The 14,822-nt window shown below is 41.1% G+C and overlaps 3 protein-coding genes across 4 annotated transcripts; 2 read left to right on the forward strand and 1 right to left on the reverse strand.

Annotated features, from left to right (window-relative positions):
• The first annotated feature begins 885 nt into the window (after positions 1-885).
• adprs (ADP-ribosylserine hydrolase) lies at positions 886-6,146 on the forward strand. The gene is made up of 6 exons (XM_084449808.1): positions 886-1,208; positions 1,617-1,713; positions 2,470-2,677; positions 4,758-4,945; positions 5,179-5,279; positions 5,681-6,146. Exons 1-6 carry the CDS (start codon positions 1,022-1,024, stop codon positions 6,055-6,057), a joined length of 1,158 nt encoding a protein of 385 aa, XP_084305934.1. The 5' UTR covers positions 886-1,021; the 3' UTR covers positions 6,058-6,146.
• Positions 6,147-6,777: 631 nt separating this feature from the next.
• LOC311328949 (uncharacterized protein) lies at positions 6,778-10,348 on the forward strand. The gene is made up of 7 exons (XM_084461338.1): positions 6,778-7,089; positions 7,185-7,276; positions 7,434-7,504; positions 7,739-7,829; positions 8,049-8,150; positions 9,086-9,247; positions 9,496-10,348. The coding sequence occupies exons 2-7, from the start codon at positions 7,199-7,201 to the stop codon at positions 9,637-9,639; spliced, it is 648 nt and encodes a 215-aa protein (XP_084317464.1). The 5' UTR covers positions 6,778-7,089; positions 7,185-7,198; the 3' UTR covers positions 9,640-10,348.
• Positions 10,349-11,827: 1,479 nt separating this feature from the next.
• hnrnpd (heterogeneous nuclear ribonucleoprotein D) lies at positions 11,828-14,677 on the reverse strand (the record flags this gene model as incomplete). Of its 2 annotated transcripts, none has more annotated exons than XM_084461337.1 (7): positions 11,828-11,921; positions 12,634-12,771; positions 12,936-13,032; positions 13,158-13,289; positions 13,420-13,581; positions 13,705-13,873; positions 14,502-14,677. In XM_084461337.1, 7 exons carry the CDS (start codon positions 14,675-14,677, stop codon positions 11,854-11,856), a joined length of 942 nt encoding a protein of 313 aa, XP_084317463.1. In that variant the 3' UTR covers positions 11,828-11,853. The 2 variants fall into 2 exon arrangements, with proteins under 2 accessions (XP_084317463.1, XP_084317462.1); XM_084461336.1 differs by having other exon boundaries at positions 14,410-14,523.
• Between the last annotated feature and the right edge of the window lie 145 nt (positions 14,678-14,822).

Genomic DNA, 14,822 nt, shown 5'->3' on the forward strand with positions numbered 1-14,822 from the left:
TAAAAATAAAAGCGAAGCAATTTAAGTTTTGGGCCCACCTGACAAAAAGCAACACAACTTGCAGACTCACGTTTCCAGGGTACTTTTTCGTACTTATTTTAAGAGTTTTTACAAATTTTAACACAAGAGTCGCTACAATGACGTTGATTGTCTGCTCCTGAGTTGTTGATAAACAGAAGTCTGGTATCGTTTCGCCTGGGAACCAGGTCTCTGTGAGCTCATTTAATATGTGCCCTGGCCAGTCAGTCTTACAAATTGTGTGTGTTTTAATATAACGTTAGTTGAAGTTTGTATACAATTCATAAAACAGGTCTGAACTCCCATTGTAGGCTACCCTTCTTGGTTAGCTAGACGAGTCCAGTATGCAGAACGAAACCTGGTGCAACAGCTAGCTAGCACCGGTACGGCCATAACAAAACACCGTCCTATTTCACAAATGCCACCCATAGCGTAAATTATTGCTAACTAAAAGGTGCATGTAGAAATGTTCACCCGAGATCTTTCAGATTCCTCTGGATCCGCCATGTTTTGTCCCTGCGCAATCGAACCATCGAACCATCATTCTCTGCAGTGTTTCCTTGCGGCCACCGAAGTTAAATTACCGTAATGCCGATAATATATGCACACATCAAGTTTTTCTTGAATTTATTCACTAAACAAAAAAATGATAGCGCAAATGATTCATTTGCTCACTTTAACTTTTTCATATATACTGATATATGTGTTGTATATAGAATGCATTGGTCTGAGCTAAAAGGGAAATGGCAAATTAAAACTACCTAATTTCCCGTATACTTGGTCTAACTCGGTACCGAAATATATACCAACAACAACTAGACAGTGCTGCGTTTAGCATAGTTTTTCAGAGCACTAAGTCATCTAATTTAGGTTTTACTGCAGCAACGACCTAAGTCATTACACCAGGAAGAAGGCGATTAGACATTGTTGTTGTTAACATTTTGCTCTACTAACACAAACGGTAGCTTGTACAAGGAGAAAGGGAACAGCCCGTTAAGCTGCTATGGCCGTGACGGCGGTGCGGACGATGGGAGCTGGAGGACCAGCCTCGCTGTCCCGGTTCCGCGGTGCTCTCGTAGCCGCGGTGCTGGGAGATTGCGTTGGTGGGGAATTCGAGGGTGCAGAAGAGGTTCCAATGGACCGCGTTTTGCAGCATCTGAATGGACTGGAGGTTGAATACCGTGGCGAATGTAGGCCCTAAACGTGAAAATTTAATTGCACGATATTTTGCTGTTCACCATATGCACGGATCACTGTCAACTCATGAATTGGAAATCCCATATGGACTTCTCAAATCCGGTCTCTCAAACCATCATTGTTGTGCCCAGATGGGTACAACCGCACAACCCACCTCCCCGCCTACCCCTTTGTTTGGATGCGTAAAGCTATTTGTCTGCAAAAACAATTTGTCTTTGTAGCTAGCGAGCTATAACGATTTGAGTAGACACAGCTGTGATACGAATAGCGATGTTAAAACCGTATTGCTTGAACCTACTGATAGTGATCAATATAACTGCAATTTCGCCATTCGGTCATCGTTTGCTTTGGCGTGTGATCATCGTCATCATATCTAAATGTCTTTTTCATGTCGTCCTCAGGTATTCTGCAGTACAGTGATGATACAGCCATGACACGCTGTGTGGTGCAGTCTCTACTGACCAGGGCAGGGTTTGACGAGCAGGACATGGCCCGCAGGTAGGGACTGGAAGAGATCAACCCTTTGGGATTTGGAGAAAGTGCCATAAAATTAGCCCGTTGGCATAAGACCCCAACTGAATGCAATTAACACAAAAAACGGAATAATTCAGTACTAAATAGTAGGCTTGAAATGTATACAGTATGTGATAGTAAATGCTAGAGATCAACAGATGGATGAATAGAAAGAAAGAATAGACAGTTAGAAAGTGAATTTTTTGATCGAGGTGAAGAGAATGAGAGATGGAAATTATAGAATGACTAACTCAAATAACCCCAGTGAGTTTGGTTAATATTGACATGGTGCAAAAGAAAGTTGAAATTAATAGAGAATATAAAGAAAGGCCTCTTAAGATGGATAGATGTATGGGGGAGGGGGGGTGAATGTAGTGGATGAATGAGAGGAAGATACAGCTTTAAGAGCTACATTTCCTAAAGCTTGGTTGGAAAGATTGAGATAGCTGTGGCTCGAAAGAAGGATGGAGATATGTATGGAGTTTAGAAATTAGAAAAAGAAAAGGTGAGTGAAGTACTATAGTAGGTACAGTAGGCTACAAAGACAATCAGCTGCCTTACAGCTGTCCACACAAGCACACCCCAGCTGAAAATCGCAGCAGCAAGAGATCGCACCAATTCTATAGGGATTTTACAGTTATGTACAAGGAAGCCACACCGACATACCCTGTGCTGTGTCTTTTAACAATAATGTGTGGCTAATCTTAAAATATATTGAAAATGCTTCTTGCTTCCCGACAGGTTTGCCAAGGAGTACAGTGCGTCTCCAGGACGGGGTTACGGCTCAGGTGTGATCCAGGTGTTGAAGAAGCTGGCGTCCCCGAAACTGAACGATGTCTTCCAGCCGGCCAGGGCTCAGTTCAACGGACGTGGATCCTTTGGGAACGGTGGTGCCATGAGGGCAGCACCCTTCGCCCTGGCCTTCAGAAACCCAGGAGATGTGAAGAGGGTGAGGAGCATAGGACAGCTGGGGTGTGGGGATGAGGATGCTACTCGGATATAATGATATTCAAGGGTGCAAACTTGTCACCCTTTGGCGAAATTCGCCATTTTGAATCCAAGATAGGTCATTTGTGTGATTCGTGTAGATTCTGTGAATTTTTGAAATGAGGGAAGGGGGGAGGTCTGTGAGAACAGTCACGCAGAATGAAATAAGAAGACTTGAGTTGTCAAAAGAAAGGCTTCTGTGCTTGGAGCCTGTACTCTAGTCTCTCTAGCCTGTACTATGCTAGCTATACTGTATCTTGTCTTGCTACAGTAGCTAGCACTTATAGCCAGCTAGCCTAACAACACTAGCTAGTGGCCCGTTTAGCTAGACATGGCATGGGTAACGTTAACTAGATTGTAAAAAGACACCGGAGGGGGTTTTAGCTTATGTATGGTTTGTATGGGGCTGTAACAACACAATGCAAACTTACTTACACTTTCAAATAGATGCTCTACATCCATCTATTTTGTACCACGATAAACTATAGGGCTGATAGTAGCCTACCAAAACCAATCAGAAACTCAAAATTGCTTAAAAAAAACATTTTGTCTGTTTCTACCAAATAGCCTAGTCCACAAGGATGTTAGCCTGATATCAGACAGATTATCAGTCAACGTTGAGATCTCGGTGGAGTGGGCGGATTTGGCAGTGTTGCCAATTCATCTGTAAGGGAAGTAGCTAGAAGTAGCTAGATATAATCAACGAATGTAGACGTAATCAACGAATTTGCATAACATGCAATTCTGAAAGAGGCAAAATTGATAGAAAAGGCTGACAAGGTAGTTTGTAAACTAATTATTTACATATTTACAAACTTTGTTTTGTTATCATATAACTATAACGTTAGCTTTATTTCTTTTCTTTTTTACAGGAATGCAGTGGCCTAATGAATGTAGACCTACAAACTATTTATATATTTGCTGCGGGGCTGTTATTTAGTCAGACTGGCCATGTGAGTGCTGTGTCAGCGGTGGAGAGGAGGAGACAGCAGCCCCTCGCTGTACTCAGCTCTCGTGAGCTCGGTTGTAACGTGAACCGCGGAACGAGATATGTTAGATGCTTTTGCAGAGCTCTGTCAACACAGTCATTCCCCAAATAACCAGAAAAACTCGCTAGATCTGTTGCTGGTCCCTTTTTACTAATTAAGTTGGCAAGGGATTCTGGAAAGTCACCAGATATACCGACAACGTCGCCAAGTTGGCAACACTGGACCCAGGCAACAAGGATGTCTCACAAGCGCACTAGCCTACTGCTCACTCGAACTCTTGCACGTTTGTACGTCATGAGTACCCCCATCCCACATGTGAATCTAATAACAGACCTGCTTTTCTGTTGTGCGATGAGAAAGCGCAGCGTGCTTTCCTCCGTGTATGAGTTAGGAACTTCTAGACAAAGGCTTTACACTTTAACTAAACCTGTTTTGATTTAGATTTAGTCGACTAAATCTAAAGCCTGACTTTAGATTTAGACAACTAAAATCTTAATGCTATTTAGTCACTAAAACTAGACTAAAACTAAACCAATTCAGTCTGACTGAATTGTGAGTAGCTATTGTGTGTGCTACAGGTTTCAGTAAGTGAGACCAACAGCAGGAGCAAAAGACACACCAGCACCTGAAAAGATGCAGGGAGAAAATAAAAATGCCAGTAATTCTCATCGACTGTGACAAATCCCTGTATCCTCATGCTAATATCCACTTTAAATACACATTTTAAAGCTGATATAAAAATTAAAAGAAATCTTCTCGGGGGGCATGCCCCCGGACCCCTAGGGGGTTTGCATTGTTTTCACCTTTTTCACACCTGATGAGTTTGCACCCCTGAATATTATAATGAACTTACAAGTACCACCCAAACTGATGATATTTTACTCTTAAAACCCAGTACACAAACACTATACAAGTATCTCAACTACAGACACAGTTCAAAGATATTGATCCCCAACTGGTCTCAGCCAGTCATCCTCCCTCCACTTCTAGGAGGAGTAATGTTGGCTAACTGCTTTTTCCTATTCCTCCATCTTCCCCCTCTCTCCCTCTTAGTATGCGAGGCTTGGAGCGATGTTGACCCATTCCTGTTCCCTGGGGTACAACGGAGCAGTCCTGCAGGCACTGGCGGTGCACCTGTCCCTCCAGGGGGCGCTGGAGTGGCCACACAAGTTCATCAACAGGCTCATTTCAGAGATGGAGGAAATGGAGGCAGAGGAAGCCGCTCGCCACGATGCCAGGGTGTATGTAAATTCAAGATAGCAAACTGATGTGTGTGTTGCACAGTTCGGTGAACTATAAATGTGCAAGATGAGTTACCCTGCCCAAGACCTGAAATCTTCAGTTACCGTAACTCCCTCAGTGAAATTGAATAGTTTATAGGTTCAACATAATTAGCTGGAGTATATGAAGAGGAATCATCAGTTGAATTTAATTCCTGTGCCACTAAACATCTATTCGTGTTTTGTCTCACCAGGCTGAAGGAGTCGGAGTTTCCATTCTGTGACCGTTTGCACAGAGTGAAGGACCTGATGGAGAGGAACCAAGTGAGCATCGAGGAGGTCATATCTGAGCTAGGTCAGTGGGTGCTGGTGGATGTGTTGTTTGCAGTCTGCTTCTAGGAATTTATTACTTAGCGTATGGGTATCTATCAACGCCCCCTCCCCCTCGAATGTGTATCTATCAACGCCACAATCAATCCCAGTTTAAAAACGACATAACGCTGTTAGATTTGAAAAACTGAATTGTTTAGAGGACATTTTGAGCTACAAAGTAAGCTACATTATTATCACCAAACGCTGTCTGCTTTTATTACATTTACGTTTTTAGTTAAAAATAAATAAATAGTGATGTTGTTGCCTGAGATGACGTTATTAGATGCCTGTTCACAAGTTGGTTACTCGCAGCAATAACATGTTAATTGCGTGTTAATTTCTATGTAAATCTCAACATCTCTCTCTCCATCTCTTTGTTGTCAGGGAATGGCATTGCTGCACTGCACTCTGTCCCCACTGCGATCTTCTGTGTTATGCACTGTTTGGAGCCCCGAGACGGGCTTCCTGAGCACTACGGAGGCCTGGAGAGGACAATGGCCTACAGTCTGGCCCTGGGGGGAGACACAGACACCATCGCATGCATGGCGGGGGCCATCGCCGGGGCACACTACGGTATAGATGCTATTCCCCAGACCTGGCAGCGCTGCTGTGAAGGAGCAGAGGATGCTTACATGAGTGCAGAGAGCTTACACAAGCTATACCAACAGTCACCACCGGAGGGAGACTCTGGGACACCGGGCGACTCTGACAATCAGCCACACTCGCACCCTAGCACACAGCCACCTGCAGGCACAGAGTAGATTTGGACTGACTTGGACATAAAACACACACGTACACACACGTACACACACACACACACACACACACACACACACACACACACACACACACACACTTTTATACATCTTCCTCTCTGATTTTTTTTTTTTTGCCATGTTTGAACAATCATCAGTAATGTGAAAGTAACATGAATCTCCCATGAATTGTGTCATATTTTTAATGGCATTTAATAAACGGTTTTTAATATCCAATAAAAACATTGTGCTTTTGTTATTGTGAAAGTGAATAGACAATGACGATAATGACATGAAAGCAGATGGAACTGAATGGAAATGTTGCTACATGATTCATGTTCACTATAAGGACAGATACTGTCTTTTAATATAATTTATTCATATTCTGTTCCTTTCTCACATAAGTATCTATACAATATCCATCCATGTGTTCTCAAGGCCTTACTAATCCATATCAATTTCAACTAGTAGGGCCTAAGATAGGCTATTTCTAATTCAATATCTAAAGTAAATATTTTTTTTATTTAACAAGGGAGCAGGATGGTGAAGCCAAGCTAGTGGATCTGGGCTAGCCCCCCGCGGGGGAGATATGTGCTATTTAAGTGCAAAAGATGCTTTTTATACACACAAAAAAAAAAGTGGGGGCGGAGAGTGAAGCCACCTCGGAGAAATTGCTTTTATCCACCGAAAACCGTGTTCACTTCTGTAGTGTACTGAAGAGCAGGCCCTGGACCACAGCTAACTCGGCACTCAACCTAATATCCATGCACTCAACACTCGCCTCGAGAGTGTTCTAAAACCATGGATGGATTAATAGAACTAAAACCCAGGAAACGAAAATCGGAAGTAAACAAAGGCTAGCTGACTAGCTAATTGCGATCAAAATGGCAAAAGAAAAAACAGCAATGCAAATAAATGATAACTTGAGTGACAGGCACATAACTGGATAGTGGGCCTGTGATATAAAGATGGAAAGTAACGCAAAATACTGATGCCAGGTAGTTAGCTTGTCAACATTGTCCTCTCACAAATTCATTGGTGAGTAGTGGGCTTCTACATACTACATAAAGATGTTACATAACTTGCTTACTACATAGTACTAAATCGTTTGATCTTTCTTCTTCTTCTTCTAGTTTATAACAAAACCATGCCAATTGTATACTCCTGTATAGCAAGAGGCAACTTAATACTTGCTGACCTTGCATTCAGAGGTGGAGCATTTCAGGTAAAGAATAATAGTAATAAATCCAATTTGCTAAGCACATTTCTAGAATCCAACGTGCTGGTAAAGTGTGTGTGGGGGGCAGGGGGGTGTGGTGTGATGTGTGTGCATGTGTTGGTCTGTGTTCCTTAAACGTGCGGTTTCCAACCGTCGGTTATAGGAGACATCACTGAGTTTAATCCGACCTCTTTCATTTGGATCTGTGTATCGAAGGACCATTTCAACTGATGGGTGAGATGAGATGAACTGTTCATTTAGCTAGGGATTAATCTCATTCTGAGTTAATCTCATTCATTGATTTAGACTGTATAGACGAAATACATTTAGCCTATATCAAGTAGATTCAATTAAATACATGTGTAGAAGCCAAAAGCCAGACATATAGACAAAAAAGCTATATAAACTGAGTAATTAGTTCCCTAAGTTTTCTTTCTACTCCTAGTTCATTTTAAATCCTAGTTTCAGATACCACATTCTATTAGAAGATGGGATTGCTTATGTCTGTGTCACAGAGCTTGGCTTTGGGTCCAAAAGGGCCCATGCATTTCTTAATGAGGTCAGTGCCCCTTTATAGCCAAACACACATGTGCACACTACAACTATGTAGACTAATGACATGACAGAATGAAATGATACAGAAATGATTAATTATGTAATAGTACTACTAACAATGTGGAGGGTATAACGTTTTCCTCCTCTCTTCCTGGTGAAAAAGAGGGTGCCTAACAGCCATGTAAATCAGATACAGCCGCATTTACTCTTTATTGCCTTCCAGATCCGCAGCTCCTTCGAAAACAGCCCTCTCATAAACAGGGTGGCCTTTGCCCAGCCATATGAGTTCAGCGCTGACCTGCACCAGGTGCTGGGCCAGCTTATGGTACGTTCTAAAGATAGGGAACTAGATCTAATAGAGGACATTTTCAGTCAATGCCAGCTCAAGGCATGGCAACTCTGCCACACATTTGGGTCTTTGGTTTTCTTCACTGTTCCATAGAACAGCCAAAGCCAGTTCATCTCTTAAATCCACTGAGTTTTTAGAGGTAGTTATGTCCTTTCTCCTAAATTCTAGTTCTGCGTAGGGACTGGGTTGTGTTAGTGGTAAACCTCATGTGCAGTATCAGTTAGTTAATGTGTTACCACACTGGGAGGGGCAGCTAGAGGAACTGTGAGCTCTATTAAGGAAGTCTGTACCAGTGTATTCACGCCCGGTTCATAACAGCCGTTAGAACCATACTTTGTAGTACTTGTTTATTATGCTAGTGAGCCTAGGTCTATGGAAAACAATTGAAGCGGAGTGATTCTGTGTGTTTTGGTAAAGGGGAACAGTGCTGACATGGTAAGTGTTAGCCTTGTTAATTTTGTGAAACAGAACTTGTAAAAGTCATATTGCAGGCGCAGTCATGACCTGAATAATCAGGTGTTCTGATTAAATATGTATTATAGTGAAAAAGGTTAAGTCTGAGACCAAGGAAAAGCACACCGTACAAAGAGATAGTGACCACTAAAAATATGCATATGACTTGTATAACTCACTTTAAAGAATTCAGTGTCGTGTAACATTGAAAGAACCTTTGGTACTTCATAGACCAAGGAAGTGAAGAGTACAGGAGTCATGTCAATAAAGAAATGGCAGACTCAGTAATAAGGCAATATTTGCTTGCAGACTTTATATAAATGATGTTAAGCAGACGAGTTTGTTTTTAAACTGTTTTCTCTCTTATAAAGTGTAATGTTACTTTGAAAATAGTTTTCATTAGAAGCTGATCTGACTTCACATCTTTAGATGAACTCCCTTTTCACTTTCTCTCATAGGCTGACTCAAGTTCTCAACCTCCAGCCTCAACTAAGCTTGACCATGTGCAAGGCCAGGTCAACGAGGTTAAAGTTATACTCAAGGACAACATCAACAAAGTGCTGGAAAGGGGCGAGAGGTTAGATGACTTGATTGACAAGACAGGTGAACTACAATCAACCGTGAGTATTGTGAGGAGAGAGAGAATGAAGGGGTTTCCTTTATTTTTCATCTTGCTATCTTAATAGTGTGATAATACATGTAAGGCAATGTTCTTTTATTTTCAAGGTGTATGGATGGAGACCATGAGGCTGTTAATAGCTGAACATTGTTGAAAATTTAAAGTTGAAAATTGCACAAGGCTGCCAGATCAGCACTACCAGCCATTTAAAACAAGATTATATTCACTTAATCTAATTTCTCTTTTCAGGCGGACACATTCCAAAGGACATCTACACGAATTGCTCGTAAATTCTGGTGGAAAAATACAAAGATGATGATCATCATAGGTGTGATAGTGCTAATTGTTCTCATTCTCATTATCCTCTTCGCCACTGGTACAATTAAAGTTTGAACCTTCTCATAGATTCAGATGTGAAATCCTAAACAGGCTGGACTGCAAGTTGTGTTGTGGAAATGTAGCTTACACGAACCTATGTAAATACTGTAAGCATTAGAATTAGAGTTTATATTTAGTATATTTGATTGTTCTCAGCTCATTTGGGCATTTAATGATACATTTTATCCTTTGAAGATGCAGTATGAATCATTATACACAATTTAAAGAGCACTTTATAATACAATCACATTTCACAGAATGTGTTGCTGATGTCTTACGATTCTTAGGAATATAATCCAAATTCATGTAGTGTGGTACTCATTTTCAATGAAGAGGTCCCCACACAACAATTCACAGGACAAAAAAATGAGAAGGGTTGTACAGGAAGAACTTGAGAATAGAAACCTATTCTGAGATACTGGTGTAAATGAAACTCAAGTGATTGTCTTCTTTTTTATATGTATTTCTGGATGTTAAATATTTCTGTGTAGCCTACATATTTTATGACATATCAACAGAATATCAATTTAATGAGATATAAAGATATACATGTGTATGTAACTTTTCAGAATGTGGTTCATCATTGGTATACTGTAAATAATTGGCATTCCAGCCCCAAGGACCTTGACCAATCCAATGGCTATCTTGGGGTCACTAATTATATGTAATTGACAAAAAGAACATTTGATTGACTGAATTACTAACTACTAACAACTCTTAAATATATCTCTGAATATATCTGTTTGACAACGTTGTTCATCACATGACAAATACTGTATGAAGGTTAAAAAGATGTAAGATACCAAAACAACTACAAACAAATCAAACAAATACAACGATGAACATGGAAGTCTCTATGTACAGTAGATCAACTGCATACTCTGGACTTGTTTCCCCACAATTATTCCATAGTCTTGACTGGATACTGTCACCTCTTCTGCCAGTGCTCCGTCAAAATACTTCCATTCTTTCACCAATTTGAAACCTGCAAAAAACAAAGAAGTGAAACTGTCAATTATGACAATACTATTGAGGAATATAAACCAACATCAACATAGGAATCCCCTGTCTTTACAAAGACACAAAACAATGCTTTTAACATTTAGTTAGTCCATAAGCTAGAAATCCTGAAGTGTGATAAAAGGTCAAAGCCCAAATACAAAATGAATAAGGAAAGCCTTCAATTGGTCAAAAAATACACATTAAAGAAGCATTACATGCAAATTTCTGGATACATAGTGATACTTCATGTTTTCAAAAGATTAAGAAGAGAATTTGTTAGAGGAAAATTAAAATGTTTAACAGAGAAGCCTTTCCCACCGCTGTCAGTAACACAAACAAACAAACAGGTACAAAAGCAACACACTTCTCCAACACAGTAGCATCCGAGTACAAACCAGGTTTTAGCTCATGGACTACTGGTTACTACTGCTACAAGGGCAAAATAAAGAAAGCAAGCATTACAGGTAAGATTAGGAATGCATATAAGAAACTGGAAAGTCCAGAGAAAGCCGTACGTATCCTTTGAAAAGTAAGCAGTTATTTTCTCTGTATGATGTCATACTGTATTTTACCATTACTTGAGGGGGAGTAGGGGCCTGTAAAAAATTGCATTTAATTTACATAAGTGTATTTTAGATTTTACAGTAAGAAAAAAAAACACCATAAGTAATTCAATGAAAAGAAAGATGAAAAGGTTGGGCATGTCCCACTTTGCTTTGTTTACAATGCTGATACAGGATGTTGGAAGACCATACCAAATGGCAGCATTCGAGAGCGTACGCCTCTCGTACCCGGTCCGCATTGAGCGGGCCTGAGAGTACCCGTGAGTCAGCTCATGGCCTGCAAGGAATCTCCGCTGGCAGGTACAAACAAGGTATATGTCAGAGTTAGGAGACAACATTCTTCTTATTTCTCTTTTTCCTTGCAAATCCTTAACTTTGACATCTGTTTACTGTCATAGCAGTACTTTACCTGTTAACTTTACAGTTACAAAATGGTGCAAAAGAGGCAACAGAAGGCCAGCTGTTAAAATAATCGCCACAAAAGACTGTAGCCGCTATGTTACCACTACTGTAAAGCACTTCAGGGTGCTGTAAAAAACTTTAAAAGAGAAACAATTATGCATGTATATGATTATACAGGGAGATAAATACAGCTATGCAGTTGACTAATTCATGATTGTGGTGAGAGACTTGGTTACATACCTGTTTGTGTGAATTTTTCACCTCAATATGGCCTGTAAGTGTTTTGGTGACCTCCTCGCCTTGGAGACTTGCCATATTCACCCTGCTGATCTACAGTGGAGGTGTGGCACATACAAACAAGGAGGTGAAAGGTCTTTATATATAACACCAATTACACATTCAAGTAATAAAAATAGCACACAGTGATATTGTAACAATAACATTCCACACTCCAAATTCATTAGTTTGCGTTATTTGCCACACAAATGTTTTGGGCAGTGCCCTTCCTCAGTATGTATAATGATGTGTATAATGTATCAATAAAGCAAACTCACAAATTTGGAGTGCTGCCTATTCTTACGCATATATCTACTACATTCATTAGAATTGAGCACCCAGTCGTCTAAAGACTGGGTAAAGACATCCACAAAGTAGTAATGTAGTTAATGTAGTTAGGGGGCGGCTGTAGCTCAATTGGTAGAGCGGGTCGTTCAGTGATCAAAGGGTCAGTGGTTCGAATCCCAGCTCTGACTGTCCACATGTCGAAGTGTCCTTGAGCAAGACACCTAACCCCAAATTGCTCCCAATGACCAAGTTAGCACCTTGCATGGCAGCTACCGCCATTGGTGTGTGAGTGTGTGTGAATGTGTGAATGAGAGGCCATTGTAAAGCGCTTTGAGTGCCGTTAAGGTGGAAAAGCGCTATATAAGTGCAGTCCATTTACCATTTACTACGTTGGATATTACAGCGTAAGTGAAGTGGATAGTCTGTTGTGAATTTAATTCAGTGTGCTTTCACAAACATTATAAACAAAATTATATACCGCTGTAGTCACCATATCCATAGTAGTTGTTGTAACCACAGTAGTCATAGCCACCATATCCTTGACTGTTGTATCCATAATTGTCATATCCTTGGTTCCAATAGTTGCCGTAACCCTGGTTCCAATTTTGATTGGGACCTGCAATATACACTTTATGAGTAAACTTTGAAGGTTAACGAATGAATAATCATTAACTAAAGCCATGTAATCTTAAAAGAAGAGACATAATACATTAATTTATCTGATGGTAAAATAGTTTTTACAAAAGGAACAATGCATGTTCATGCAGTATTTTCTCGTACCTCCTCTGTCTCGAGGCCTGGATGAGTATCCATCTCTCCCTCCCCAGTGCTGCTGCTGCTGGTACTGCTCCTTGGACATTGCCACCTTGATTTCACACTGATGAGAGTGAGATGGGGAGGATGGGATATGGAGATGGTATAGAGAGGTGTTGGCAAATAGGATTCAGATCAACTTCGCTACTATATGCTGTATACCGATTCTGGGGCAACCACTAAGTGTACCTTGCTTAATCCTATATTGTGATACTTCTTCTCCATGATATTTTTCACTGATTCTTCCTCTTTGAAGGTTATGAAGCAGAATCCTCTTCTTTTATTAGTTTTGTTTTCCATGGGCAACTCAATAGACTCCACCTTCACAGTTGCAATTTGGGAACATAAGTACTTGGTCAGTGATTAATATGATGTAGATTTGCATATCCGTGGTAAGTGCATCACTGCCTTAATACCATAAGTGCTTCTATGATAAGAATAGAGAGCCTACCTCTCCAAAGGCATCAAAATACTCTCTGATCTTCTCCTCAGGAGTGTCGGGAGAGAGTCCTCCTACAAAAATCTTTTTAATGGGTTCCTTGCTCTTCATCGCCTTGGCCCTCTTAGGGTCAATTACTTTTCCATTCAGCTTGTGCGCCTTCTGCTGGGAGACCTGGAAGTGAGGCAGAGTGACCCCAAACAAGGAAGTAAGTCTCACTTGAACCCAACATACCCTTCATGCCAATATTTTATGACAAAATATTGTCTCGTAATATATATAGTCATATGAAAGTACCTTATCAACACTCCTGGCCTCTTTGAACAGTACAAAGCCAAAACCCCTGGACCGACCTGTCATTGGGTCCAGCTTAAGTGTGCAGTCTACAACCTCCCCAAATTTGGAGAAGTAATCTTTCAAGTCCTTCTTCGTTGTGTCCCAACTAAGCCCACCAACAAACATTTTCCTGTTAAGAGATAACAGAGAGATGTGTTAAATGCCTGAGTTCAAACCATTATGAACTGTCTGGGTTTACTTCAGTGACTCCCACCCCCAAGATAACTGCACAGGCACAGCATTATGGCTTTCTCAATCTAGGTCCTCCTTATGATGATCTGAGTAAGTGTGCATAGGTCATTTAGCAGAGCGACTTACATGTGCATTCAAGTGTACTACTACTCACCAGAACTCATAAGTGCATCTCTTTCTAAATAAGCATAAGAGCCTAACCTAGTGCTAAAGTAAAAGTGCAAGAAATAAGTGCTAGTTGTTGCTATTACTGCTCCACCCTATACCCACTCCACTACACCATGCACAATCCCAGGCTTGCAAACTGGAATCCAACTCTACACAGGCAAAGCCATGGTGTGAGTACAATGATGATGCCAGCCCAAAAGATGTCAATGATGGGCGGCCATGAAATCCAGCTAGATACAGCTAGTCAATAAATTGTCAAACTCCACAAGCAACAAATTGCATCGCGTGCAGTAAGGAAATGCTTACTCGCACGCCAGGCTATTTCTAGCACGCCTAGAAACATTCTTGTATCACTGTTTTGTTGGAGCTACTTAGATAGCCACCATCAAATGTCGCACCCCTCATCCTCCTCGTTTTTGCTCGCATCAATCTTTGATCCCTCGGACTCTCCTCCTCCCAGGCCCGGGCCGCCCTCTGCAGTTGTCGGCGTCTGTTCTTCGCCGCTTGCCTCTCCGTCATCTTCCTCCATTGTCATCATGGTTGGATCTTCGCCGATTTCAAGGTCCTCTGACATTGTTGTGCCGCTCTATCTAATATCAAAAATTACTGGATAACGTTAGTAGCTAAGCGATCGCTGTAGCCAGCGAACTACAGTCAATACGGCGGTAGAACTGAGTACAACAGCTCTCAACTCGAGTGGTGACGTTAGCTAGCTAGCT

The sequence above is a fragment of the Borostomias antarcticus genome (genome assembly GCF_949987555.1).
Source record: "Borostomias antarcticus genome assembly, chromosome: 2".
Lineage (NCBI taxonomy): Eukaryota > Metazoa > Chordata > Actinopteri > Stomiiformes > Stomiidae > Borostomias > Borostomias antarcticus.